General features: G+C 38.9%; 1 protein-coding gene across 2 annotated transcripts in view; it reads right to left on the reverse strand.

Moving 5' to 3' along the window:
- Positions 1-25,995, reverse strand: part of BRINP3 (BMP/retinoic acid inducible neural specific 3) — a 276,632-nt gene that overhangs the window by 64,450 nt on the left and 186,187 nt on the right. For both annotated transcript variants that reach the window (XM_077825164.1, XM_077825165.1), the window contains 2 exons: positions 24,489-24,594; positions 20,701-20,937 (listed from right to left, as the gene is read on the reverse strand). In XM_077825164.1, the coding sequence (XP_077681290.1) occupies positions 20,701-20,937; positions 24,489-24,594 (343 nt within the window). The remainder of the gene's footprint in view (positions 1-20,700; positions 20,938-24,488; positions 24,595-25,995) is intronic.

The raw sequence follows: 25,995 nt of genomic DNA on the forward strand, positions 1-25,995 counted from the left end.
ATGTTTTCTGTATCAACACATAAACCAGTATCTTCTCTCTGACACTGCAAACATGTAATATTTGGCATGAATGCCAGCACACAATATAATTCTAGTTGCCAGTTTGTTAATGGAAAATTAGAAGACACATTGCAGATGCTCTTGTCAAATCAAACAGCCTCTTCATCAGACTGCTACATCTCATCTTCCATCACCATGGGACTCCAGAAATAAACCTACCCTCTGATCTGACCAGAAGACTTTCAGTCTTCTGCTCAGTGCATCAAAGAAAGGTCACTTTTACAAAGTTGTCTCTTCTATCCAGCAAGGTAGGGCATATCTATATGTGGGCACATCAAAACACCTGCTAGTTAATTCCTGGCAGATGCAGAAGATTCAAAGAATCTGTGATTCCACATTCTGCCCCAGATTGCTGTGGCTTCTAGAGCCTCATATTTATCCAGGGTAACTCAATTCTCTATCCTGCTGTCTGTCAAACTGAGAATCTACCCTGGAATGATCACTCATGACCAGGCTTCCCTGCTCCATCTTAAACTGAGTGTTGTCTCCCCTCATGGAATGGTTCCTCAGGTGATCTAGTTCCAGAGATATAGCTTTGAATACATATCCCAAGATTCCTGGCTTTCAATAGCTAAGGGTCTTGCAATTTTATATGAAAATAAAAGTTTTCATTGTGATACATTCAACTCCCCATGGACCCTCTGGAATGCCCTATCTGTCAGCTTATTTAGTCTTAATTTATCTAGGTCTGATTTTAATGTGAATCCCACTTAAGTTTAGTTGAGAGAGACAATTCCTTAAAATAAGTTTAAAATAATTAATAGGATCACAGTGTGCAAATGAGCAGGAGTCAAGTCCAAAAGGGGAAGGTGTTTAAAGCTACTGATGTGATTTCAGGGATTCTCTCCTCTCCTCTCTAGAGGGATGAAATCCAGAATTGTCTAGGAATGAACTTGCTCCAGCTTATATTCTTGAAACCTTTAGATCACAGTATTTTGGTTGCTGTGAATGTAGGCCTTATTAACTAGGCAAACACCTCTGGGAACTGCAGTCCTTTATGCACAGTAGAGGTAGTGGATGTGGCCAGCAGCAAAGCAGGTCACCCAACCCTGCACTGCCAATATGCCTCAACCCTAACCCGATAGGAATATTCCTCCTCCATGGCCATTTCAGTCCTAAATCTTTTATGTCTGTGCTGTCAACAAGAGTATTGTTGACTACCAATACTGTTTATTTTGTGATTACAAACTAAGAACGGAAATTGATACCACCCTATCTCTTCACCCAAGCTAAATAAAGCTATTTAAAGTTGAACATTTGAGAACACGGAGGATTTTGAGCACGGAAAGTTGAGGTTAAAGCACGGAACTGAGCTTCAAGAAATCTGGCTCTACCTCAGGCACCTGTGGCCTCAGCAAAGTCCATGATCAAGAGCCGTGGTAGAGAATTTCAAAATACCCAGCAGTGCGGCCTATTCTTCAAATAACAGCACTGCATGTTAAAACTCTCTTCTGACAAGAAGACCATGGCAATAGAACTCCTTTCCCCATCATAATACTTTTAATTATAATCAGGGCAATAAATGTTGTAGTTGGTCAAACACCAATGCAAGCATCAAATTGAAATTCCGAACCACAAATCTACCAAAATTTTGTGTAAGGGACTGATGTGCAATAGAACTGATATTTCAAATGGCCAAATACTGTAAATATCCAATAAAATGCTGCTCCAGTATTGTCCAGACTTTAGAGATTTAAATAATAATAAAAATAATAATAAAAAATTAATGACTCACTCTGTTCTAACGGCCCAGGAAAAACAAAGCAGTAAATATATATATATATATTTGTTTTTATGTTCCAATTAATTTTAGTTGTTTGATATACATTAATTCATCTAAAGAAGTAGCAGCAGTGTTACAAGAAATATATATTGTAAAAAAAAAATATCATACAAACATATAACCATACAACCTTGGATTGAAATGACTTTGTTTTTATTCCACAGAAAAGGTAGCAGAGGTGAACTTTAAATGGGATTGTGTAAATCATTCAGCCCGCTGTGTAATGAAATAATTCGCTCTTCTTACTCTCTTAAGGCCTAAGTACAGGAACCAAACGTGTGTACTGTGAAAGGGATGGACCAGACATGAAGCTGGGATTTAGAATAAGTGTTAAAAATCATAGGAACAAACTATCTGGTATGATCTGGTCAGTTTGTGCTGCTCAGGCGCAAAGTAGTTGGATTCTTGCCAGAAATGGCAAGTGGGGAACTCTCTCCACTAGCATAAGCCTGTTGGGGCAACTGCTGTGCTGGGAGTTCCTCCCGCAACCCTAGTGGAGGAAGAATGTCAGGGGATGTGCATATCAGAGTGTCAGTTGGAGGGAAGTGTAGGGTGGGGTACAGTGCACTGGTCCTCCACAAGTATAGGATCTCTTTTGGACCGTATAGAGGTGGTGTAAATTACAGTAGCCCCCATGATGATTTAAGTGTCAAATTGATGCAGAATCAGGGAGCTGTAACTGGCTCTCTTAGATCTTCACCCTCCCTTGCATTGACTGGAGCTCAGATGCAGGGGAAGATGTTAGAGAATTCAGCACTTCTATTAAGGGTAGAGTCTCTTCACCCAATTAGGGACTAAACTTGAGGTATACATGGCACTACCTGTAACATGAGTGCTCTCATTGAAATAGGAGACAGACTTGTTGAAAGTCTCTGGGTAAGGATAAAAGGGGTAAAAAACAAGGGTGATGTCATGGTAGAGGTCTACTACAGACCACCTAACCAGGAAGAAGAGGTGGATGAAGCTTTTTTTAAACAGCTAACAAAATCATCCAGAGCACAGGACTTGGTGGTTATGGGGGACTTCAACTACCCAGACATCTGCTGGGAAAACAACACAGCAGGGCACAGATTATCCAACAAGTTCTTGGAATGTATTGGAGACTTTTTGTTTAATTTCAGAAGGTGGAGACAACTACCAGGGGGAGAGGCTGTTCTATATTTGATTTTGACAAATAGGGAGGAACTGGTTAAGAATTTGAAAGTGGAAGGCAGCTAGGGTGAAAGTGATCATGAAATGATAGAGTTCATGATTCTAAGGAATGGTAGGAGGGAGAGCAGCAGAATAAAGACAGTGGATTTCAAGAAGGCAGACTTTAGCAAACTCAGGGAGCTGATAGGTAAGATCCCATGGGAAGCAAATCTAAGGGGAAAAACAATTGAAGCCAGTTTTTCAAAGAGACATTATTAAGGGCACAAGAGGAAACTATCCCACCGCATAGGAAAGACAGAAAGAGACCACCCTAGCTTAACCAGGAGATTTTCAATGATCTAAAAATCAAAAAAGAGTTCTACAAAAAGTGGAAACGAGGTCACATTACAAAGGATGAAAATAAACAAAAAACACAAGCATGTAGGGACAAAATTAGAAAGGCCAAGGCACAAATCGAGATAATACTAGCTAGAGACATAAAGGGTAACAAGAAAACATTCTACAAATACATTAGAAACAAGAGGAAGACCAAGGACGGGGTAGGCCCATTATTCAATGAGGGGAAAAAATAATAAAGAAAATGTGGAAATGGACAGAGATGCTTAATGGCTTCTTTGTTTTGGTTTTCACTGAGAAGGTTGTTGGTGATTGGAAGTCTAACGTAGTGAATGACAGTGAAAATGAGGTAGGATCAGAAGATGCTAAAATAGGGAAAGAACAAGTTAAACATTAAATGGACAAATTAGATGTCTTCAGGTCACCAGGGCCTGATGAAATGCATCCTAGAATACTCAAGGAGCTGACAGAGGAGATATCTGAGCCATTAGCAATTTATCATAGAAGATGGGAGAGATTCCACAAGACTGGAAAAGGACAAATATAGTGCCTATCTATAAAAAGGGAAATAAGGACAACCCAGGGAATTACAGACCAGTCAGCTTAACTTCTGTACCCGGAAAGATAATGGAGCAAGTAATTAAGCCATCAATTTGCAAACATTTAGAACATAATAAGGTAATAAGTAACAATCCGCATGGATTTGTCAAAAACAAATCTTGTCACACCAACCTGATAGCTTTCTTTGACAGGGTAACAAGCATTGTGGATAGCAGGGGAAAAGGTAGATGTAGTATATCTTGACTTCAGTAAAGCTTTTGATACTGTCTCGCATGACCGTCTCATAAATAAACAAGGGAAATGCAACCTAGATGGAGCTACTATAAGGTTGGTGCATAACTGATTGGAAAACCATTCCCAGAGAGTAATTATCAGTGGATCACAGTCATGCTGGAAGGGCATAATGAGTGGGGTCCCACAGGGATCAGTTCTGGTCCAGTTCTGTTCAATATCTTCATCAATGATTTAGATAATGGCATACAGAGAACACTTATAAAGTTTGTGGACGATACCAAGCTGGGAGGGGTTGCAAATGTTTGGAGGATAGGATTAAAATTCAAAATGATCTGGACAAACTGGAGAAATAGTCTGAAGTAAATAGAATGAATTCAGTAAGGACAAATGCAAAGTACTCCATTTAGGAAGGAACAATCAGTTGCACACATACAAAATGGGAAATGACAGCCTAGGAAGGAGTATTGTGGAAAGAGATTTGGGCATCATAGTGGATCACAAGCTAAATATGAATCAACAGTGTGACACTGTCACAAAAAAAGCGAACATCGTTCTGGGATGTATTAGCAGGAGTGTTGTAAGCAAGACACAAGAAGTAATTCTTCTGCGTTACTATGCTCTGATTAGGCCTCAACTGGGAGTATTGTGTCCAGTTCTGGGTGTCACATTTCAGGAAGTATACGGACAAATTGGAGAGAGTCCAGAGAAGAGCAACACAGAGTAAAGGTCTAGAAAATGATTAAAGGTCTAGAAAACATGACCTATGAGGGAAGATTGAAGAAAAATGGTTTTGTTTAGTCTGGAAAAGAGAAGACAGACGGGACATGATAACAGTTTTCAAGTATGTAAAAGGTTGTTACAAGGAGGAGGAAGAAAAAATGTTTTTCTTAACCTCTGAGGATAGGACAAGAAGCAATGGGCTTAAATTGCAACAAAGGAGGTTTAGGTTGGACATTAGGGAAAACTTCCTAACTGTCAGGGTGGTTAAGCACTGGAATAAATTGCCTAAGGAGGTTGTGGAATCTCCATCATTGGAGATGTTTAAGAGCAGGTTAGAACTGTCAAACTGTCAGGAATGGTCTAGATAATTAGTCCTGCCAAGAGTGCAGGGGACTGGACTAGATGACCTCTCAAGGTCCCTTCCAGTTCTATGATTCCTCTCCCACAGAGTTCATTGACGGTTTAAGGGTTCCACCTTAGAATGAAGCATTCAGCACCGTGGCCCTCTGTAAACAAAATCCTTCCAACTTTCTTTAGACTGTTTTTATAATTAAAATAGACTACGATAATCAGTAAGCTCCTTTGCTATGGTATGTCACATGCAAATACGAAAAGGTCTGACTCAGAAATTATCTTCAAAGTTTGGATGCTCATCAAAGGTTAGGAACACTCTCACATCTTTCTCCTATCTCTCATCTTTCACACAAACCGCTGGTCAGATCCTTTTCACTTCTCTCTACCACCATCTTATATTTCTCTGTCCTGCTGCTCTTCTCCAACCTCCAAATCTCACTGTAATCCCAAAGATATCACCCCACTGCCCCTCCTTAACTCTCTGTAAGGAAGGTGGCTGAATACCAAACTGTGCTAGGCCAAAGATTCCTTTGTTCTGTGTTTGTTGGACACTAGATAAAGGACTTTGTTGCACTGGAAGGGGCTGAACTCTTTCTAACATGACTTGCCATAAGGCAAGTCATATCTATAATGGGAGTAGGCTGAAGAGTGTGGTGAAGAAGTTGAGGCAGAGCTGCTGTAATCCTACACTATGGCATGAGTGGGTGCTCCTACTCTCGCTGTTGTAGATTTTTTGGCTGGCTGCTTTTTTTAAAAAGTGTGCATGTCCTTAATCACTGTCTAGACTTTTCCATGATGAACTGCAATTCTTCTGATCGAATGGAATGACCCAGCACTCTTTGAAAATGACCAACCCATCAGAAGTTTGTGGACCAGCTACCTGGAAAAACAGATTATAGGCAAGATAGAGGGAGTGTTTATCCAAATTATTTGAACCTTTTAAAATACAGATTTTGAAGTTTTGGTGTTGCTTGAGCCAAATTTCAATTCTCCAGCCCATTTCATGTGTCACATTATGGCTGTTTTAGGGTGTCTGGAAGTTTTCTGCTGAGACAATTTTTTTCTTGGAAAAATGCAATTTCTATATAATAGTTTCTGTGGACAACTTCCATTTGATCTCTTCTTTTATTCATTTTTCTATTATGAAAAACAAAACATTTTTGTTTCAGTTTGGTTCAACCTGAATCATATATTTTAGTCTGAGCTGAATTGAGACATTTCATTTCAAGTTAGTTTGACATTAAACTGCCTCTGTCTAAACTGTGCAGTTTTTCAGAGGAGTTATAGTTCCAGTTCCATATGCCCCACCCATTCTTCCCTATAAACTGGGCATCTTGGCCAGACTACATCTCTCATAATGCATTGCAGTTTCCTTCTGACTGGCAGTGTGGTGTACCATGGGAGTCACATGGTTGCAGCTGCATCATGGGATATGTAATTTATACAGGGAGCCTGAGCCATAGGAGAGAATGTGGAGAGAGAGGTAGCATGGACAACAAGAACTGAAACTCCCAGGAGACACTGTAAATCTTAGTCAGATGCTGTTTAAAGTAGCACTCACTCAGCACAGTATGTCTGGACTCAGTTCAATAACCCACTATTAAATGTTTTGTTTGGGAATGTGTGTTTAATTTTGATGGGCAATATCAAAAATGAAATGTTTCAACACTTCCAAATCAGATTTTTAAAAGAACTCTTCATTCTATGACAAATCTGTCTTGACTTATTTGTCCTAATTTGGAATGAAAACAAATGTGAAAATATCAGAATTTACCATGGGACGGAAATTCTGTTTTTGTTGGGGTTTTTTGTTTGTTTGTTTTAGAGGGGGGTGTTGCCCAGCTATCATCATAGATATAATTTTCATAAAGTTGCAGACTAACATAGTGCTTAAAAACCAGAAACTTAAGCATAACCACTGCTGCCTCCAAAAAATTAAAATCTAAGGCCCTGATCCTACAGGGAGCACCATGTGGGCTGACTCCTGCAGTCTTTGTTTTGGGATTTGGCCCTAAATTAGACAAGACAAAAAAAAAAGAAAGACTTGTCCCAGAACTATAGTTCTAGAAAAGGAAGTGGAGATTACTGGGGGGAGAGGAGGAGGGAATGTAGAAGTATTGTATATACATTACAAAAGATTAAGAAATGACAAATCACAAGAGACAATCTCCATAAAGAGGAAAGAGAAGACAAGAATGACATCTCTTGTAATATTGAGTTCAGGGCTTCCAGAATGGATTAGAATCGTCCCAAGAGTGAGATTTGTTACCAGCTTTCATAGAAACTACTTATGTCCACCATGTACAGGACTAATGTAGAGTCATACTAGATGAAACCTTCTCCTTCATTACAATGTCATCGTACTTTAAGCATTATCTGAGCAAACAACATCTTCCATAACTTTAAGTAGATTTGCCAAGTGCTAAACTAGCAGGAAGCACATAATGCTTTTAGGGTTGAAAATGAGGCAATTATGTTGTCAGAGTCTGATTGGCTGTCCTTTCACTTTTGGAATATGAGATGAACAATTTAGAAATTGGTTCTGAAGAAATTCTGTATGTTGCACCTGTTCACTTTATTAAAACACTGACACCTCCGCAGGGGTGAGGAGAGAATATTGGTCACAGAAGCAATGACATCTGGGTATATCTGTTCTTACTATTGATTAAATTGCCTGACAACCACATGGGGAAGCTAATTACTGGGAGGCAAATTAACACCCTTGCAAGATAATAGAGTAAACAATAATTATATTACGAACACAGGAGGCTTGATGCTTTTTTTTCCCCTTGAGCCTGAAGCTCTAAGCCCCATCTTAAAAGAACCACTGCTATACAGCTCTGGGGCAAATGGATTGAACCATATTGACTAATGACTTTATTCACAATGTTTAACAAGGAACTTCTACTGCCAGTGATTCAGTTCAGACTGTTCACAATGAGTCTTTCAATTAAAATTTAGAATGAGACTCACTTGGCATAGCAATTGGCTTCCAATTCTGATTTAACAATTGGTCTGTTTTGGTCAGAGGAGAGGCAGTGGGCGCTGAGTGAATGATGCAAGTAATCACACCTCCTAAATACTGTGAGATCGCATGGATCTTTCACAGACACATTCTTTCTCCCTTTTGAATCAATTATAACATAACCTATCATGGCACAAGGTTAAATCTGTCTTCTTTATAGATTAAAGGAGTCCTTCACCCTCCAGTTTTAATTTTAAGTTTGATTTATTAAGTTTATGCAGCATTTTATCTCCCAGTTAAAATGGAGTACTTGAAAAGCCAGTAGTGGATCATCAAGCTACTGTACAAAAACACTTCTGTTGAGAAAAGTGTTTCTTTGCAAAGAGTATTGTGGGATTCCAAATGCCCAGATCAAATTTGCTCAGTGTACAAGGAGATATATTTAGTTCTAGCTATTAGCCCTGCAAATTCAGCCTGTGATCTGAAAGCTAAGCTGGGTGCTCTCCTTCCTTTGCATCAGCACAATAGACTGTACATAAAAATGTACCCATAGTGACATCTGTGCAACCCCACTGTCTCTAAATTATGCCTTCAGTAATGCTTCTACAATCCCATTACTTCTTAACAGATAGGACAAGTGCAAATGAGGACACACTGTAGAACGGCACATCTTAAACTTGTCAGTTACCTTCAGACATTTTCCTATATAATCTTTCCCACTACCAAGGGAAGAACATGAAATACTGAAAATATCAAGATAATTTTAAACTAGTTGTTAGCTAAAGGTAATCTGGAAATATGTTAAGCATGACTACTACAAATTAAAGAGAATGAGGCTGCATGTGAGCTACTGAAGGCATAATTTGGAATTTAGGGTCTCTTTTTACCAGTGATGATATAGGAGAAAGAACAAACCCAAGCTGGAGTCCACATCACAGGCAGACTCTGAAGGGTTCGCAGCTGGGGTGGAAAACCAAATCTAAACTGAGCTAATTTGATTTGGAGCTATTGAATCCCACGGTGCCCATTTTTACTGAGATAATTTTCAGAGTAAACTACACCCAAGGAAACAGCAAATATCAACAGTTTATTGTGGGTGAGGGTAGTCTTTAAGTAAAAGAAAAACAAAATTGTACTGGATTTTTCTACTAAACTGAAGAATGGTAAAAGCTAAACATTATAGGCCAAATTTAGCCTTGCTGACCCTTCATGAGAGTCATCCATCAACAAACATCCGACACACAGTAATCACACGTAAAAGTGCTTCCTTAATGGAGAGGATGGGAGAACAACAGGTGATGCTAGTCACACTGCGTAATGCAGTACTGGAAGAAGCTGAGATACTACAGAGATGAGGGTGGGATAAGAACCTCTATAGAAACAGCAGGGATTTGCCTATTGAAAGTGAGCCTTAGCGCAAATCTCACTCCACTAAACATAATCTTCCTCCATGCTGTTGTTTTACCATTTTACCCAGAACCTCCTTTGTTGTGATAGGAGTCAACAACAAAACACCTTTCTCTCAAATTGAGAGAGTGAGTCACCTGCTTACCTGGTGATCACCAACAAGGCTGATCCTATATTTGCTTTTTACAAATTAAAGCACTCATTTATTATTACTCTGACTTTAGCAACTACTTTATCATTATAATTGGCTTAATGACAAATCTCTACAAGACTGTAGAAATCTGTGCTTTAAAATATTAGAGCATGATTTTGTGAACCATGTTGTTTGGAAGTATACATTATGGTTCATTTTCAGGCTTCTGTAATTGACAAGAGGATTTAAGGAGCAGATTTTCAAAGGCACAAATGGCAATTAGGTATCTAAACTTCATTGACTTTCAGTGAGTGCTCAGCACCTAACTACCATTAGAGCTTTTGAGAATCAACCCCTGAAAGCTTTTATGTTGGTCTTAGGTGAAACAGCATATCCAAGATGGTGTCTGAAAATAGTGTGGCATTTTGTTATTCCCAAAATACAGTAGACAAGTTCACCACACTAATAATAGATAATTCCCTAAATCGTCCTCTGAAAAATAGGACCAGACACATCAGAGCCATTCTCTTCTGTTGATTTATGTGGATTGTTCGAGATGCAAACACTGTCCACAAAAATGAAAGATACATGAACTTTAACTTTACTGACATTTAATTCAATAATAAGTAGGATTGGCCCTTCTACTAGAGTCTCCTAATGAATTTCCTTTCCCCTTTAAATCCCATTCTTTTAGACAAGATGTTTTCAGGAAGAGGGTGTTAATAATTCAAAGATTTGAAAATATATAATTATAATTTCAGGGTAGACCGTTGGTTGGTGTAAATCAGAATAGCTTTATTGACTTCAGGGGAGTTACGCTGATTTACATCAACCGAGGATCTAGCCCTCCATTTCAGATAAATCTTTCAGTGTTTTCATTTTTTCTGATGATTATGTATCACTATTTACAAAACACATCACTGTTCAGCAACAGGAAATCCAGCAGTTATTAAGGAATTATGCACTGTTTCAGATATTCTTTATGCAGCCTAAATCCATTGACTCAAGGGACTTAAAGAAATAACATAAAAAGCAATGCAGCTGTAATAATACATTTCAATCACAGCTAAGATGGAGGCTGGGCTCATAATGAACAACATTTTCAGCAAAGATTTATTCAAATTTTAAAAGCAGTTGATTTTAGCAATGTTCATGCCCCTTTTGTTTTGCTTTCTGCAGACGCTGAGTTTTTCTTTCACAAACATCTGTGCCAAGCACATTTTCAAATGTCATGTAGGAGATTTTGCAGAGAGCAAAACTTTAAATTTGTGTGTTTGCTCCTGAAGTGTTTGCACACTCTTTCAGGGAAATTCTTGTCCACAGAATTGTCTTTAGTTTCATTCCCAGTTTTGTTCATGCCAATAAAAGTTTTCAAAGGTTCACATTTCAAGTTATAAAGGGCCAAATTTACAAAAAGGCCACACTCTGGCCTCTAAATTTGTGCATAACCACACATTTGTGAGGGAAAACAATACATGTTTTAATGGGCACACACCTGCAAGATACTGTGGCCCTGATCCATTTAAGCAAATGTTTAACATGTAGCACACATATCATCTCAATTAATTCAGTAGGACTACTCACCACAGGCTCATTTAAGCAAGTTTCAGGGCTGGCTTTGCCTGATCGCTTGAGCTCAAGCAGAGTGGTAAGCTACCTATCCACTGTATATGCACACGTACTACTTCTGTATCTTGACAGTTAAAGCATGTTTGCCTGGGAAATGTTTTGAAGTGGCCTTTTTCAAAGTGGCTTTGAAAATATGACTTCTGATATCTTTTATAAACAGTAAAATTAACTTTTCTATATTCCTAATGAATGCATAGAGACTGAAAAGGATATAATTCAAAAATGTTTACTTATCATTTGATCACTGAGCTAAGTCTCTATAATTCTTTGTAGACTTCTTCCCCTTTCTTTTCCCCCCACATCCTTTTCAAAACAAACACACAAAATGACATTTGTTTCTTAAGGGGGAATTTCAACACCAACAGCCTCACTTACAAGGAAAGAAAAAATAAAGAGAAAGTAAGCATTCTGTGCATGTACACAGGATGAAAATAAAATATCAGGATGGAAAAAGATTTTACTTTCAGGTTTTCAGAAGTTATAAATAACTTAAAACATGATTATGAAACTGGTATATATCTGAGGATATGTCACAATTTTCATAGTCTTAATAATCCTGCTATCCACATCTTCATATTTTGTTTTTTTGAACAGTCTTCCTTTTTATTATTATTTTAAAACATGCAGTGCAGTGTCAACAATTAATTTACGATAGTCAATGTAATTTTCTTTTACGAAGCTAGGACTGGAAGGGAGCTCACAGGTCATTACGTCTAATCCCTTGCTATCAGGGCAACACACTTAAATGCCACGGAGCAGCCCACATGCATCAGCATTCATGTCGCACTCCCTGTCAGTTCCAGTCCCAAACCAGGGAAGATGATGATCCAGTCAGCGGACCAGATTCAGTGATGAATCCTGGTCACGTGCCACTTGAGGCACGTTGCGCATACACTAAGAAGTACCAGTACGTTTCTTTTATTTCAGTGAATTTTGTGGAAAATTGTCACTATCTTTTGGTAACACTTTTTAAATATAAGTGCTCAGTGGTTTGAAGCAATTTATATGGGATGTTGCTAGGTGTTGTACAGTTCTGTGTTATTATAGAAAATTTTCTGCTTGGGGCACCACTCAAATCTATCTTAAGTTATTGTTATAAATTAAAATACATTTTGATAAGAATCTTTCTTCCACTAAGTACTGTACAAATATAGGTAGATAGCTCCTGCCCCAGTGATCATGGGTTTAGCTTTTCAAAGGGCTCAGCATCTAATATTGGGGCTAACTGTTCAAAAAAAGCTCTGCTCCAATTCAGGCAGCTCAGTGAAGTGGCCGGCTTTTCAAAGACACTCAGCCCACACCTAGGGCAGGATTAAAGCACAGGCAGTACAGGATCCTGCCCTTCTCTCTCCTGCTCAGGTCTTTTTTTCCCTCACCTCTCCAGACAATGTGGAGGTAGGTGTCAACTTACTGGTACTTACCTGCTATAAATAAAATAATCCATTATGGTCTGAGGTGGGGAGGAAATCCAATAGGTACAAGTACCAGCCAAAACCAGGCAATGAACATGGAAGGAAAGAGTGGAGAATCCTAAAGAAACATCATCACTCCTTCCCTCTAAGATGGCAAAAGATCATCCATGTAATCAAATTACTACTGGGATTCTGCAGGTGTTTGTTTGCGGGGGATGGTGGTGCACTATGCAATCTGACTTCATGATGAAACCACCCATTTGTCAGAAATTCGGGCAAAAGCTGATTATGCTAATTGTCATATTAACTCTTACTCTGTGATGTCTGCCCATCGAATGGGGTGATGTGGAAAAGGGTGCAGCAATGAGCAGATTGCTCAGTAAACCTTGCTGCCAGCAGGGAATGTGGGCCAGGGAGTAATGCAGAGGGTATGGCCATTTACAAAAATTCCCTGGAGTCTCCATGGATTTTAAGGCATTCAGTGGGTCATGACCTGACTCTTGTATGCCCTCACAAAGACTCCCTCTGGAAAGGGTGACTTCTCATTTATTCTACAGATCTAGTAGCTGATATAGCAGAATACTTACAATCCTTCTTTACATGGGATATTTTTTATTCTTGCTTAAGAGAGTCCAAAAAGCCTTTTAAAATAGTAATGCACTGTTAACAATGTCGTCTTCACAAATAGTATTTGTCATGTTGGTATGACAGTCACACAGTAAAGTGAGTTTGCTTATTATAATCCCAGTCCATCAAAGCTCTGGAGACTGACTCAGCACCACTTGGTGTCTTTTTGTGGACATCAGTGGATACTGGATGGAGTCCTTGAGCACATGGGTGTCAATGGGATAGGTTCTGTGCTGAAAATTATGTGTGTGCTTAAGTGCTTTCCTGAATGTTATAATAAGTACAGGTGACACTGGACAATTTTTAAAACCATTTGTAGCTGGCATAACTTCAGAATAGCTACAAGTTATTGTACATAAAAATGGGATATATGAAACATGGCTTTGTTTTGACCAAAAGCACTCTTTATGCCACTGTTAAAATACAGCTTCTTAGAATATTCTTCTCCTGGAGGATCGTGCTTAAACATGAATTCAGCCAAGGTCCTTGAGACACTAACAAAATGTACTAAGAATTTAGGATGAACAGTTTCAGCATGAATTTTTGTTAAGAAAACAGCTGCTCATCTTGGAAGGGTGGTAGCTAAGTCTGAAGGCCAGAAGATATGGCTGTGTGTATAAGACATGATAAGGAATAAGCAGATGGCTTAGAGTAAACAATTCAAAATAGCTGCCAATTCTTTGGGTGAAAACACAGTATGTTTTCTGATATTAAGTGGCTACATGAAACTCAAAGACCTAACTGTGTTTTGAGTTTCTGGAGGAAAACCACAATGATAAAGCCAGCGAAGGACACTGTGAGAAAAGTAATATGCTACTGGAAACGTTCATTGCCCAAAATGGGATTTGAGTTCTTGTAAGATGCCAGAAAAGACTGTGTTAAATTAAATCTACACATAACAATGACTGGGACATTTCATATTTGAATTTTGTTAGCCTACCAAATCTTTATTAATTGTCATTCTCCTAGGGACAAATTGCTGCTAGCTATGAATTGTTCATGGAAAATCATCCACAGCTGAGGGGTGCCTACCTGATTTTTTCCAATAAAGTGTACACTAATTAATCACCTAATTTGGTGTGCATTTAACATGATTGTATGCACCAATCTGTTATTTGTGTCTGCAAGAGGTTTGTTAGATATACACAGTAACTGGCTATATGCATGTGCAACTGCAGTATGGATCTACAAATTTGACTTTCAACTGTACTTAAATTCTCGCATATACATTTTGGTAAATTGGGCCTTAAAATTCTATCTAGGAGAAAACATGTTAAGCGCTCTACTTTTCTTAGGGGGCAGTGGAGCTAAGAGAAGCATTTTGAGGGTTTTTTTGTTTTGTTTTTTTTTAAATTCATTAGTACTAGAAATCCAGATGGAGATTTTCAAAGGCACAAATGGCATTGAACTGGTATTTTATGGCTTTGAAAATCTCCAAATCTACCCTTTAGTTGTTTTATCTGAAACAGAAAAGGAGAGAGAACATTGACAGCAGACAGGTAGTCTTAAAGAGACTGTTTGCAGTCTTATTCTTTAGGACAAATTCCGGCCATGGATACATGTGTGTGACCCCTGTTGAACTCAACAGCAATTACAGATCTGTTTATGTGGCAGAGTTTCTCTGTTTGAAGACACGTTTGTTATATATTTAAACTAAAGAGGAGTGGAAATTAGGGGAGTTAGAAAACTCGTAAACTCACATACTCATGTTTACCTGGATTTGAGTTACATAAATAACACTGGATAAAATCCGTTTTGTGTACAGAAAACCCACACGGGGAAGCACATTGGGCTGTGACTGAAAGGAGCCTAGGTTCTAATATTTAATTCAATAATGATATGCTGTATGACCTTGGACAAGTCATTTTCACTCCCATCATCACTGTCTTGTCTATTTAGAGTCTAGGCTCATTAGGACAAGAAAATAAAAGGCCTCTCCACCCGCTTGTGCCCTCAAATCCATTAAAATGGGATGTTGGCCTGAGGAAGGACTACAGGAATTTTCCTTATTTGCTGCAGGGAAATTAAATGTGAGCTGTTTAAAATGGCCTCTTCATTTATAATAGTTTTTCCTGAAATATGCTATTAACATGTATTAAATAATATCTCCCATGTTTCAGAATATCCAAAGCATTCATAATGTCTCATAATAACCAGTTTCAATAGAAATTTGAGACATTAAGTGAAATTTCTGTTGGACGGGCTTTTCAAAAAGTAATATGATTTATGCAGACTTTGTCATTCCCCATAGAAACTCCACCATCTTCTGTCAAACACTGTCACTTTTTTTTTTTTCCCCCGATTCAGAACAGTACCCAATGCAGGACAACATTTTTCACCTAAGTTGTCCTTGCTTTCAGTATATATCTTTACACGAAATATTCTAAAAATGTAAGGCAGAGATTTTCAAAGCTTCCCTAAGGGATTTAGACGCTCAGATCTCACTATATTGTCTACATTTATTGAAATAAATTCAAGAAAGGTGTGTGAGGGGTCGAGAGAAATAGTTTAATGGAAATCCTATTAATAATGTATTTACTTTCATATTGTTTAAGGAATACGCCTAGTAATAATTACCAACATGCTGTGTTAATGTTAAACTGACATGCAGATCAATATAATTTTAAATATAGTTGAATTGCCAATTTTTTATAAATGTAGTGCTCCACTACTACCGATTTTTCCCTTGACATTATGATCGCTGCACCCTGAGAGCACACCGTGAGTGAGTTTTACTTCTTTCTTGTCCTATTGATATGTTTAGTAACCTCTTTCTGAGATACTGAAAAACTATAAGGCTAGACTTTTACAAATTTGTGGCTAAGTCTGAATTTGATGGGGATTGAGTAGCCCGCTTTCCAGATATTCATTAAAAAGGGATATATTTGCAGTCATAGCTTTCACTATACATAAGTGGTGAAAAGTCCAGCTGAATACTAAAGCTGTAGACTGTTTTAATAATCTCTGGCCAGATTCCCTCAATGATGGGTGATAATATAAGGGTTATAAAGGTGTTGCATTGTTCAAAATGGCATCCCTCTCCCCTCACTCAATATTTCCTGGATGTCGCTTCAGTGAGTTGCTCTTCATCTACTTTCAGACTTCAGCCAAGCTCTCCCTTAGCTGAGAGATGACACTGATTGCATCTGATGGGCTTGGAAGGTGCTATTGAGCTCTGGGTATTTTTCAATTGTGTATTGCTCAGTCCATAGAAAAACAGGTTTTATACTCAGCTTATCACAGCTCAAATGGGGCACAAAGATCTTCTCAAGCATCCATGTTGTTTAGGGAAATGATCTTCTCCTTCATGGTGGACTGCCCAAGGTCGTTACTGCTGCAGTGAAACTTAACTGTGTGTGACTCAGGGATCTCATTTAAAGCAGCTGTCTTCTTCTCTCTAGTAACACCAATAAACTCCATGGAGTAGAGTTGAAGCTAAGTTTTAGCTGTCTTTCTATCCAATATTCCTCTTGGCCTGGTATAAGGGGCTGCCCTCCCCTGAGAATACCACATGTAGTTTTAGATGGATACTGCCCATTAATGTTCAGTAATTCTCATTGGCATTATTTATTAAAATAGACAACTGATAAATAACTAACCAAAACATTCCTGTTGGTTAACATCCAGGGGAAAGTATCTATTCATAACCACATTGATGAATCTCCGCCTTATTAAATGAAGTCACTCTATTGTTCTCAACAAAGGGAGAAGAGGTGTTTAGATAGTAAGCTATTTTGGGGGCAAGAACAGTCTTTGTACAGAAGCTAGCACAATGGAGTCCCAGTCCATAAGTTTAGCTTCTAGGTGCTATTGCAGTATAAATAATACTGCTTGGGTAAGATGCAGCAACAGAAAAAAATTGTAATACCATAGAGGCCATGGAAAGACAATTACTTTTACTGGGAAACTTGTCATTGACCTAAATATTCAGCAGCAAAATCAACATGGTACCATAAGAGATATGATATGTAGCAGCTTTTAACACATTTACAGTCTGAGACAAACAAAAAGGGATGTTACTTACTTGAAACTGAGGTTCTTTGAGATGGACTCTGCATATTCCCACACTTGGAATATGTACTGAATGGTACAGTCTTCTACTGTTAGAACACTTGTGAGGCCCCCTCTCGCCACTTCCCCTTATCACTCCAGCACATTATCAGGATGGGGCTATAAAAAGGCAGCACTGTAGCAGTGGTCATCTCAGTTCTTCCCACCATTAATGCACCTCAGGGCTTTCCACCATTAACAAAACTAATGCTCCTTAAAGGGGAAGGAGGGTTGGAACAGTGGATATGCAGAGTCCATCTCAAAGAACCTGCTTCAAATAAATAACCTTCTTTTCTTCTTCAAGTGTCCTCTGCATATTCCCACACTTGGGAAGGCTTAGCCAATGGTAATCAGAGTAGGATGAGGGGTAAAAAGCCTTAAGTTAAATAAAGATTGAAGAACTGATCTGCCAAAATGGGCATCTGGTCCAGTTTAGATATCTATCACATAATGCTAAGTAAAAGCATGCATTGAGCTCTGCACTGATCTTTACCAATTTCAGCTAGTGGGACATGTTTTAAACATCCCAGATCCAACAAGGTGACAATTGGAGATACCACTGACATGGGAAATCTACAAAAGAGGTGATACAGCTCCCCTACAAGAGAAAGTAGGTCTTCGGGGCAGGGTGGAGGGGAAGCATAAGCGACAACCCAGGTGGTGAAGTATCTACCTTTTGTTTCTTGTGAGCAGGGAGAGACACTGCAGGCTTCATTATCCATGCATCTCTTCCCTTGTCTCTGCAAAGATCCAACAAAATCTGAGGAGTTCAGTTTGGAGTAAAATTGTGCAGTTATAACAACAGACAGTATTGGTGCCGGAGTAGTATTCAGATCCAACAACTGACATAAAAGGATGGTCAGATGACTCCATATTTTATGACTCCAGTCCCTGGAGGTCTTCAGCTCTGCATGCTCTTGGTCCGGGAGACTGAGTCCCCAGTATGGGGAGTGGCCCCAGGTACTGACAAGTGTTTCGTTTTGGCTTTTTATTCCCCTTCTTCAGATCTTTGGATCTGGAGTTTCAGTCACAGATTGGTAATTGCCCAGACGTGTTTCCATCATGAGCTTGTACCCTTGTAGGAATCAGATCTGTGGGGTTAATCAGGGAGTGCCAGTCTTTTAGAGCTAGATGCTGATAGTTTAGACTAGAAGGCTTCCTGAAACTGTAGGGTACTGGAGCTGATTCAGGCCTCTTATCCATTTTGTCAGGAGCCTCAGAAATCTCTGACCTGGAAGATATAACTGATGAGGCTTCCTGTAGTAAGAGGGACTGAATGCTATTTTGCCTCTTGCCTCTAGCTTGTTCTGTGAAGTTTCTGCAGGTAGAAGGAGAAAGCTCTTCTCCAAAGCACTTCAGACAGAGTGTGAGAGTGTCCAATGCTGGGAAGACAACACGACATGGAGTGCATCTCTTGAACCCATACTTCTTCGGTTTTGGATCTGCTATCAATGGTAACTATAACTGTCTAACTACAAACACTTAATTCTAACCTAACATGCTAGAGCTTTGAGGGGAGGAGCTAGATGGGATGCACAAGAACTCTAACAGACACTACTAGTAGAAGGCTCTACCATTCATTGGCACGAGTCAGCACATGTGCCAAGAGTGGACACTCAGAGAAGTGCAGTCATCTTTAGATGAAATGCAGCTCAAAAGAGAATATTCTCAGACAGTGATGCATCAAGGCACTTGATGTTATGAGATGGCTTCATCTGACATTCTTGAATTGCTAACCAATATCACCTCCCATTCAAACGGGACACTATATGGATAGGCAAAACTACATCTTGTCAGTACCTACAATGTAATTGTACTAATGTATAATGTTCTAAGTGAAGGTGTGATTTCAGAAATGTACAAATGTGTCAAAATGGAGGAATTTCAAAGAAGGATGCTTTATAAAAAAACAACAAATATATGAATATTTTAAACAATGGTTGATTCATGGCATCCTCTCAGAACTCCATGGTCCACATCCTCAGTTCAGGTGCAGGACCAGTGCTAGGGCCTTGAGCTGAGATTTTCAAAGGAGCCTAAGAGAATTAGACATCCAAATCCTATAGAAAGTCAGTGGGAGTTGGATGATTAACAGCTTTGAATTTCCCGGCCTCAAAAGAGAAATTAGGGTATTTTTCATTACAACAAAACATAGTACTTATAAATTCCCCCGTTCACCCCCATTTATAAGCAAGCATTTTAGTGTTCAGTCTTTTTCTCCCCGTTTCCTGTTCTTGCATTTGCTTTTTTTCCTCTCGGTCCTGTCTCCCCCAGACTATATCTTTCCTGTCTGCCATACATTTTATTTCATTCTACAATTTCCACTTTTCTCTACTCCTCCCTTACATACCTTCACTTCTATTTTTCTGCCTGATATTTTTTTCCCCGAGCTCTCCTTTCCTTTTCTGCCAGCTGGCTAGACAGCTGGTCCTGATAATACTGAGTGAATGAGTTGTGAAAACAGTTGTTCAGAAGCCAATTTTACCTGCAGTTTCCATTCTCTATGGGACTGGAAGTCCTGGGGATGAGAAGGAGGGAAATGGTGTGTGAAACAAACCCTGATGTTTTGAAGAAAGCCAGTGTTACACAGAATGTGGTGGGGGAATGAGATGGAACTAGTCCAGTTTAAACAGTCCTCATGGGATTGTAGAGAAGTGTTTGGAGTACCAATTCTTACACGGATGATTCATCAAGTCCATGTTAATTTAGGGGCAAATCCAATCCCCAGTGATCAACCCAAATATCCCAGCTGGGTACTGTGTATCTCAACAGCAGCGTGGGGGTCGGAAGTGTGGAAGGAATCTTCCACCTAAGGCTGAAGAGCAGAGGTGGGCTCTAGTGGCAGCTGCAGTTCTAGTGTATTTCTGCTGCAGAACGAAAGACTTAGAATCTGTGTAACAGTGAATTGGCCAATGCTGACCCTTCTCTCATCTGTCTCCTCCCCTTCCCATATATTCATTCACACTGCCACGGAAAGGGCCCTCACGGAGCTGGGCTTCATCGCTTACAGGAGATAAGTATTCTCTGAGCAGCCGGCCCAAATCCAAAACCAATTCCACTGCCCTCACCACCTGCTGGAGGTTGGGGTAGCATTTGTCCTATAGGGATCAAGGAGTTATAATAAGTAAGGCACAGATCCAGCAAAGCACTGAAGCATATGCTTACCTTTAAGCACGTACATAGTCCCAGGGGCTTCAAAGGGACTGCTCACCCCTCATTGTTAAGGAAATTCTGTGATATTCAGTAACACAAATACAAATATTTAAAAAGATCACACCTGACTCTTCAAATTCGCTGTTGTAAGCATTCCAGGTTTCACTTATGCGAAGCAGGGTTTCTTCCATGGCTTGAATGTCCATGTACGGACAGTTGCACTCTGGGAATTTGGGGCCACACTGACACCAGCAATCATTATCTCTGCAGATAAACTCCCCCTCTGAATTGCAGGCAATATAACTCAAAGCTGCCTGCACAAAACGCTCCTGCAGATATTCAGGCAGGATGAGCTGAAGACCTTCAGAAAATAAAATAGGAATAATCTCATTGAAATGTGAGATAGGGTTGACCCAAACAGATTCAGAAATCTACATATCATAGTGACAAAGTAACATTTTAGGTACAGAAGGGAACTATGTGGCCTAATTAGGTCAATTTACCTTTCTGTCTAGCATTCCCACTATATAGTATTTTTCCTCTCTCAAGGCTTAACCTCAGATGAATTCCTTATTTCCATCTGAGTTCAGAATATCAATCCTAGTAATCTGTGCTCTCCAGATAGAGGGCTTACTGGAGAACTTTCCTTCTGAGGAGACTGTCAGGAAAAAAAAAGGGTGGTGGGATGGATTATATCAACCTCACCTTGTTAAGAATTGATGAATAAATAGCCAGAGTCAGAAGGGCTTTTCTGCAGCAAAAAAATGCTGTGAAATTACAATCTTGATATTAGCAGTTAATGTAAACTTTGGAAAAATGGATGTAGAGAAACCAATTACAAAGGACAAGGGGGAAAGGGAAACAATCAGGGGAAAAAGTGTGCAGTCACATGCTAGCTTTAGTACATTTTTGTTGTTTCCTTTTCACAACGTAATGTCTAATGTATTCCAATTATCTGTCCATGAAGCTGTGAAGACAAATGAGGAAGAACAGAAACTATGAGCTAACCCCCCCCACTTTTTATTTCCTATGCGTATGCTTCATTCTTTTATCCTTTTAATGTAGGTGTTTAGTGTCTTAATAGTATGCTGCAAAAATATATGTACGATGATTCATTGCCAACTGTATTTCTATGATGGTGCACAAAATAAAATTGAAGATTTGCTATCTGTTTTATTAAGTGCTGAGAACCCAGTTCTCACTGGGATTGCCTCAAGGGGACACACTCAGCACCTTGCAGGATTGGGCCCATAGGGCCAGATCCATTTTTCCAGGATTCCTGTTGACTTCAAGAGATATTAGACCAGGACTAAAATGATTATCACCAAACTGGCTGGTATGTCTTGGAAGGGATTTTCAAAATGCCTAAGTGAGTTAGGAGCACAAGTCCTGCTGAAGGTCAATGAGACTTGTAGGGTAAATTTTCAGAGGCACAAATTGGGGGTAGGCCCCAAACTCTCATTGAAAGTCAGTGGGGGTTGGGGCTAAGTGCCCCTGCCCTTGAAAAAAATCTCCCTGAGCTCCTATTTTGGTGCTTTTGAAAATCCCAGCCCTTGTTCTGAAAAAGTGAAAGTGCAATACACACTTTCACAGTTAAATACATCTTCTTTGTTTTTTTTTTTTTAATATAGGTAATTATCCAGAATTCTTGCAACTGGAAATTAAGATCTACTTTTATAATAATGGAGTAGCATTTGCATTATGCCAATGAGGATGATTATATGGTAATTACTGAATTCTAATTTAGTTATGGCTGTCAGTCATGCTAGCTACAGTATTAAACAGCAACAATAAAATACAGCCAGCTACCTTATTAATATTAATCTTTCGCCAAAGATTTGGGGTCAGACCGTGATACTTTTACACTGAAAAGTACCTAACTCCATGAGCAGTCTGACTGGAATCAACGGGAATACTTGTGGAGCAAATTGCTTTTCAATGTGAATAAGAGTATCATAATCCATAGATAACAGGTTATTTGTTATATATGCCTCTACTATACAGGAGCTTGTTCAAGTTCACAGGAAAATCTTTCTTGTTTTTAATACATTAGTAAATAATAATAATATTGTAAAATTTTGCAAGTAGAAAGCCATACCACAATGGTTTGAGAACACTGATGCCATTGCTAAAACCAGCTGTCTTTTTACTGGTCCTCTACCTCATGTCAAATCATGTAAAACTCAGCTGTTACTTAGGCATGATTGTAAACATATCGACATACTTCTGAAAAGCCTTGAAGTTGCAAAGTGAAAAGAAAATCTCAGTAGGCAATCCTTTGTTCAACATGATTAAATATAAAATAGTTTAAGCAGCAATAACATTACGATCTTTAATGTAATCCAATGGCATGTATCAAATCTGTCTTTCATTGACATAATAACCACTTTTCTACCTATTTTATTGACAACTGTGAGTGATCAAAGAACATTCCAAAATGGCAAATTATTTCTGCAGACCCAGTGGAAGAGATGAGCCTCCATGTAAATAACATCATCTATCAAATTGTTTTATGCCTTAAAAAAAAGATATCACATGATGTTTAACCTATGCTCTCCTTAATGTCCTCATAAACTGCTAGCGAGACAGACGTAGGAGAAAAAAAGAATGTGGACATATTCAACAGGGAGATAAAATAATCCTGATAGTCTATCTTGATAACTGAAAAACACTTTTTATATTATGTTCTGCCAATTTATGGCCTGATACTGCAAACATTTAATACAAGTATTGAGCATTTCGGTGGAAATTAGGGGTGCTACTTGCATGTGTAGACATTGCATTAGCAGCAAGTGTTTGCAGGGCTGGAGCCTTAATTTGCAAAATGAACCAAATCTTGCTCCCTTTACACACCAAGTAATCCCACTCACGTGATTGGGCCTACTCTAAGTGCCCCTGCCCTTGAAAAAATCTCTTTGAGCTCCTATTTTGGTGCTTTTGAAAATCCCACCCCTTGTTCTGGAAAAGTGAAAGTGCAATACACACTTTCACAGTTAAATACATCTTCTTTTTTTTTTTTAATATATGTAATTATCCAGAATTCTTGCAACTGGAAAGAAACTACAATTGGGTCTGTTAGCTGCAATAATACTGAGCCTCTATACACAGTACCCCTTGTGTAACTGATAAAAGCAATGATTAATGGCTAGATTCTGCCACCTTTGCTGATGTGGGGTTTTAGGTATGAGTAGATTTTTCAAAGCATTTAAGCACCTAAAGATGCACATAAGCACCTAATGGGATTTTCAAAAGTGCTTATGTAGGATAGATGCCTCAGTTTCCTGGATTTTAATGGGAGTTAGGCACATAACCTGTTTGGGTACTTTTGCCATAGACACTATGGACAAGATTTTTAAAGATATTTAAGCACCTGAAGAAGGAGATAGGTACCTAACTCCCACTGATTTTAATTGCAAGTAAGTGCCTAACAAGCTTATTTTCTTTTCAAAATCTCATTAGGCAACTAAATACTTCTGAAAATCCAGCTCCAGGTGCCCATCTGCATCTTTAGGCACTTACATACCTTTAAAACTCTGGCCTTTACTCTTCAAATAGTCCCATCAATTTCAATTGGGACTACTCAAAATGAGCCGGGATGTACTAAGGGGTCTACATTTCATTTCCTGTTCAGTGTACACTTTGGAAGTTTTGGTGGGTAAAGAGTGCATTCATGACTGATTGTTAAATAAGGCTGTAAAATGTTAACAGACTTACATTATTTTCTGGTTAGTACCAACTTTGTTTCTAGTTCAAACACAACATGAGTTACTGACACTTCCTTCACTTTGTCCAGAATGTGCTTATTGGACAAAAAAATTAGGGAAATGACCTTTTACGAAGGCAGCAAAAGTTAAAAGAGAAAATAATTTTTTATGGAATAGGAGGATATTTAACAAAATTGCACCTACGTACCTTGTAACTGAATCTTATTTTCAGGACTCTGAACCAGAACAGAACTGACAGAATCTAGGTTGTCATAGTTACTGCAGCCAAGAGGACCAGTCCGGGTTTCTGTTACCTAATGGTAAGGGAATGGAAAACCATTTGCTACATTATACAAAACAAGCTACGGAATTAAGAGTTTGTTTAATGAAATTCCCATCCAAATCGGCAGGTTGTATATTTTGTATGCTGACAATGCAACATTCTCTCATTTTATCAGCTAAAAGTATTGCTACAAATATTTTACCAGTACAGCAAAAAATTTGGTGTCATTTCCATAGCAAGGGATTCCTTAAAGGCTTTATCAGCCCAAGAACTTAAGGCATGTTACATTTCTTCATGGCTGAGTGTTAAAGTGAGTTAGACAATAGCTTGCACCAAATTTAATTCTCACATCAGTGTGCAAAGCTGTAGCAAACTCTGCACTAGAGATGTGGGGCTTGATTCTGATCTCCCACATGCCTCTCTTACATAAGACTAATTCCACTGACTTCAGTAGATAGGCTCCTGATTTATTTCAGTGTAATTTAGGAGAAAATACATTTTTTGAACTCTAGTGTTACCTTTTGTGAAGTGTTCTTACAAAAGCTCCTGAACTTGCTGGATGTCTTTCAATTAGGAGATGATCTAAAATAAGGCCAGTCTCCTATACAAATTCAAGCTGTTTGTAATCAGAGGCACCAGGGAAGCCTAACTATGGAGTCAAATCACAGCTGAACTGATCAAAGCAAGATAATTCCAGATGGGGTGCGAGGCTGAGGCACTGTAAGTAAAGAGATGGGACTGGGGACATGAGGTTTATTTAATTAATGAATGTGAAAAGAATCTCAGCCAAAGTGAGTAATTCTGCATACTTTATGCAGTAACATGAAGATATTTTCTAAGCTTTGTAAAACTATGTTAAGGGCTAGATCGTGACTTCAGGTGCAGCTCTGAGTAAAGGGTGGTATCTAAATTAGATGCCCAGCAGCAGCCCTTTGAGGCAAGGAGTCACAATTGCCCCATTTCCTCCTTGCACACAGGAGCTGGTAACTTACCGCTAGTTTTTACCAGCACTGCCTGAGCTTCTCTAGGGGCAGCACAATGACTCCTGCCCCTCCCTATGGGATAGACTGTAAACTGACAATCAAGCCTTGAATCCATAACTGAGGATAGGAATCTTGTGAGAAAACTGTTCTTGTAATGTCTCCAGTATGTCTGAGACTGTTCCCCTAGGTATTTCTACTTCCAATTCCATCTACATCTTGATGCACAAGAACTGTTAGCTTGTTCATTAAGTTGAACTCTTCTTCTAACTGAAAGTAAGCTAGAATAAAAGTAATACAAAAAACTGTTCTTCCAGTCTACCCCAGCTATGTTACTTTAGGATCTCTTGGAGAAGGAGCCTAACTTATGAGGTTGGGGAACTTGATTTTAAGAGCCACACTTAAAATAAGCAAATGCATTAGATAAATCAGTTACATATTGCCAGTTCAGG

This window comes from Eretmochelys imbricata, chromosome 8 (genome assembly GCF_965152235.1).
Source record: "Eretmochelys imbricata isolate rEreImb1 chromosome 8, rEreImb1.hap1, whole genome shotgun sequence".
Lineage (NCBI taxonomy): Eukaryota > Metazoa > Chordata > Testudines > Cheloniidae > Eretmochelys > Eretmochelys imbricata.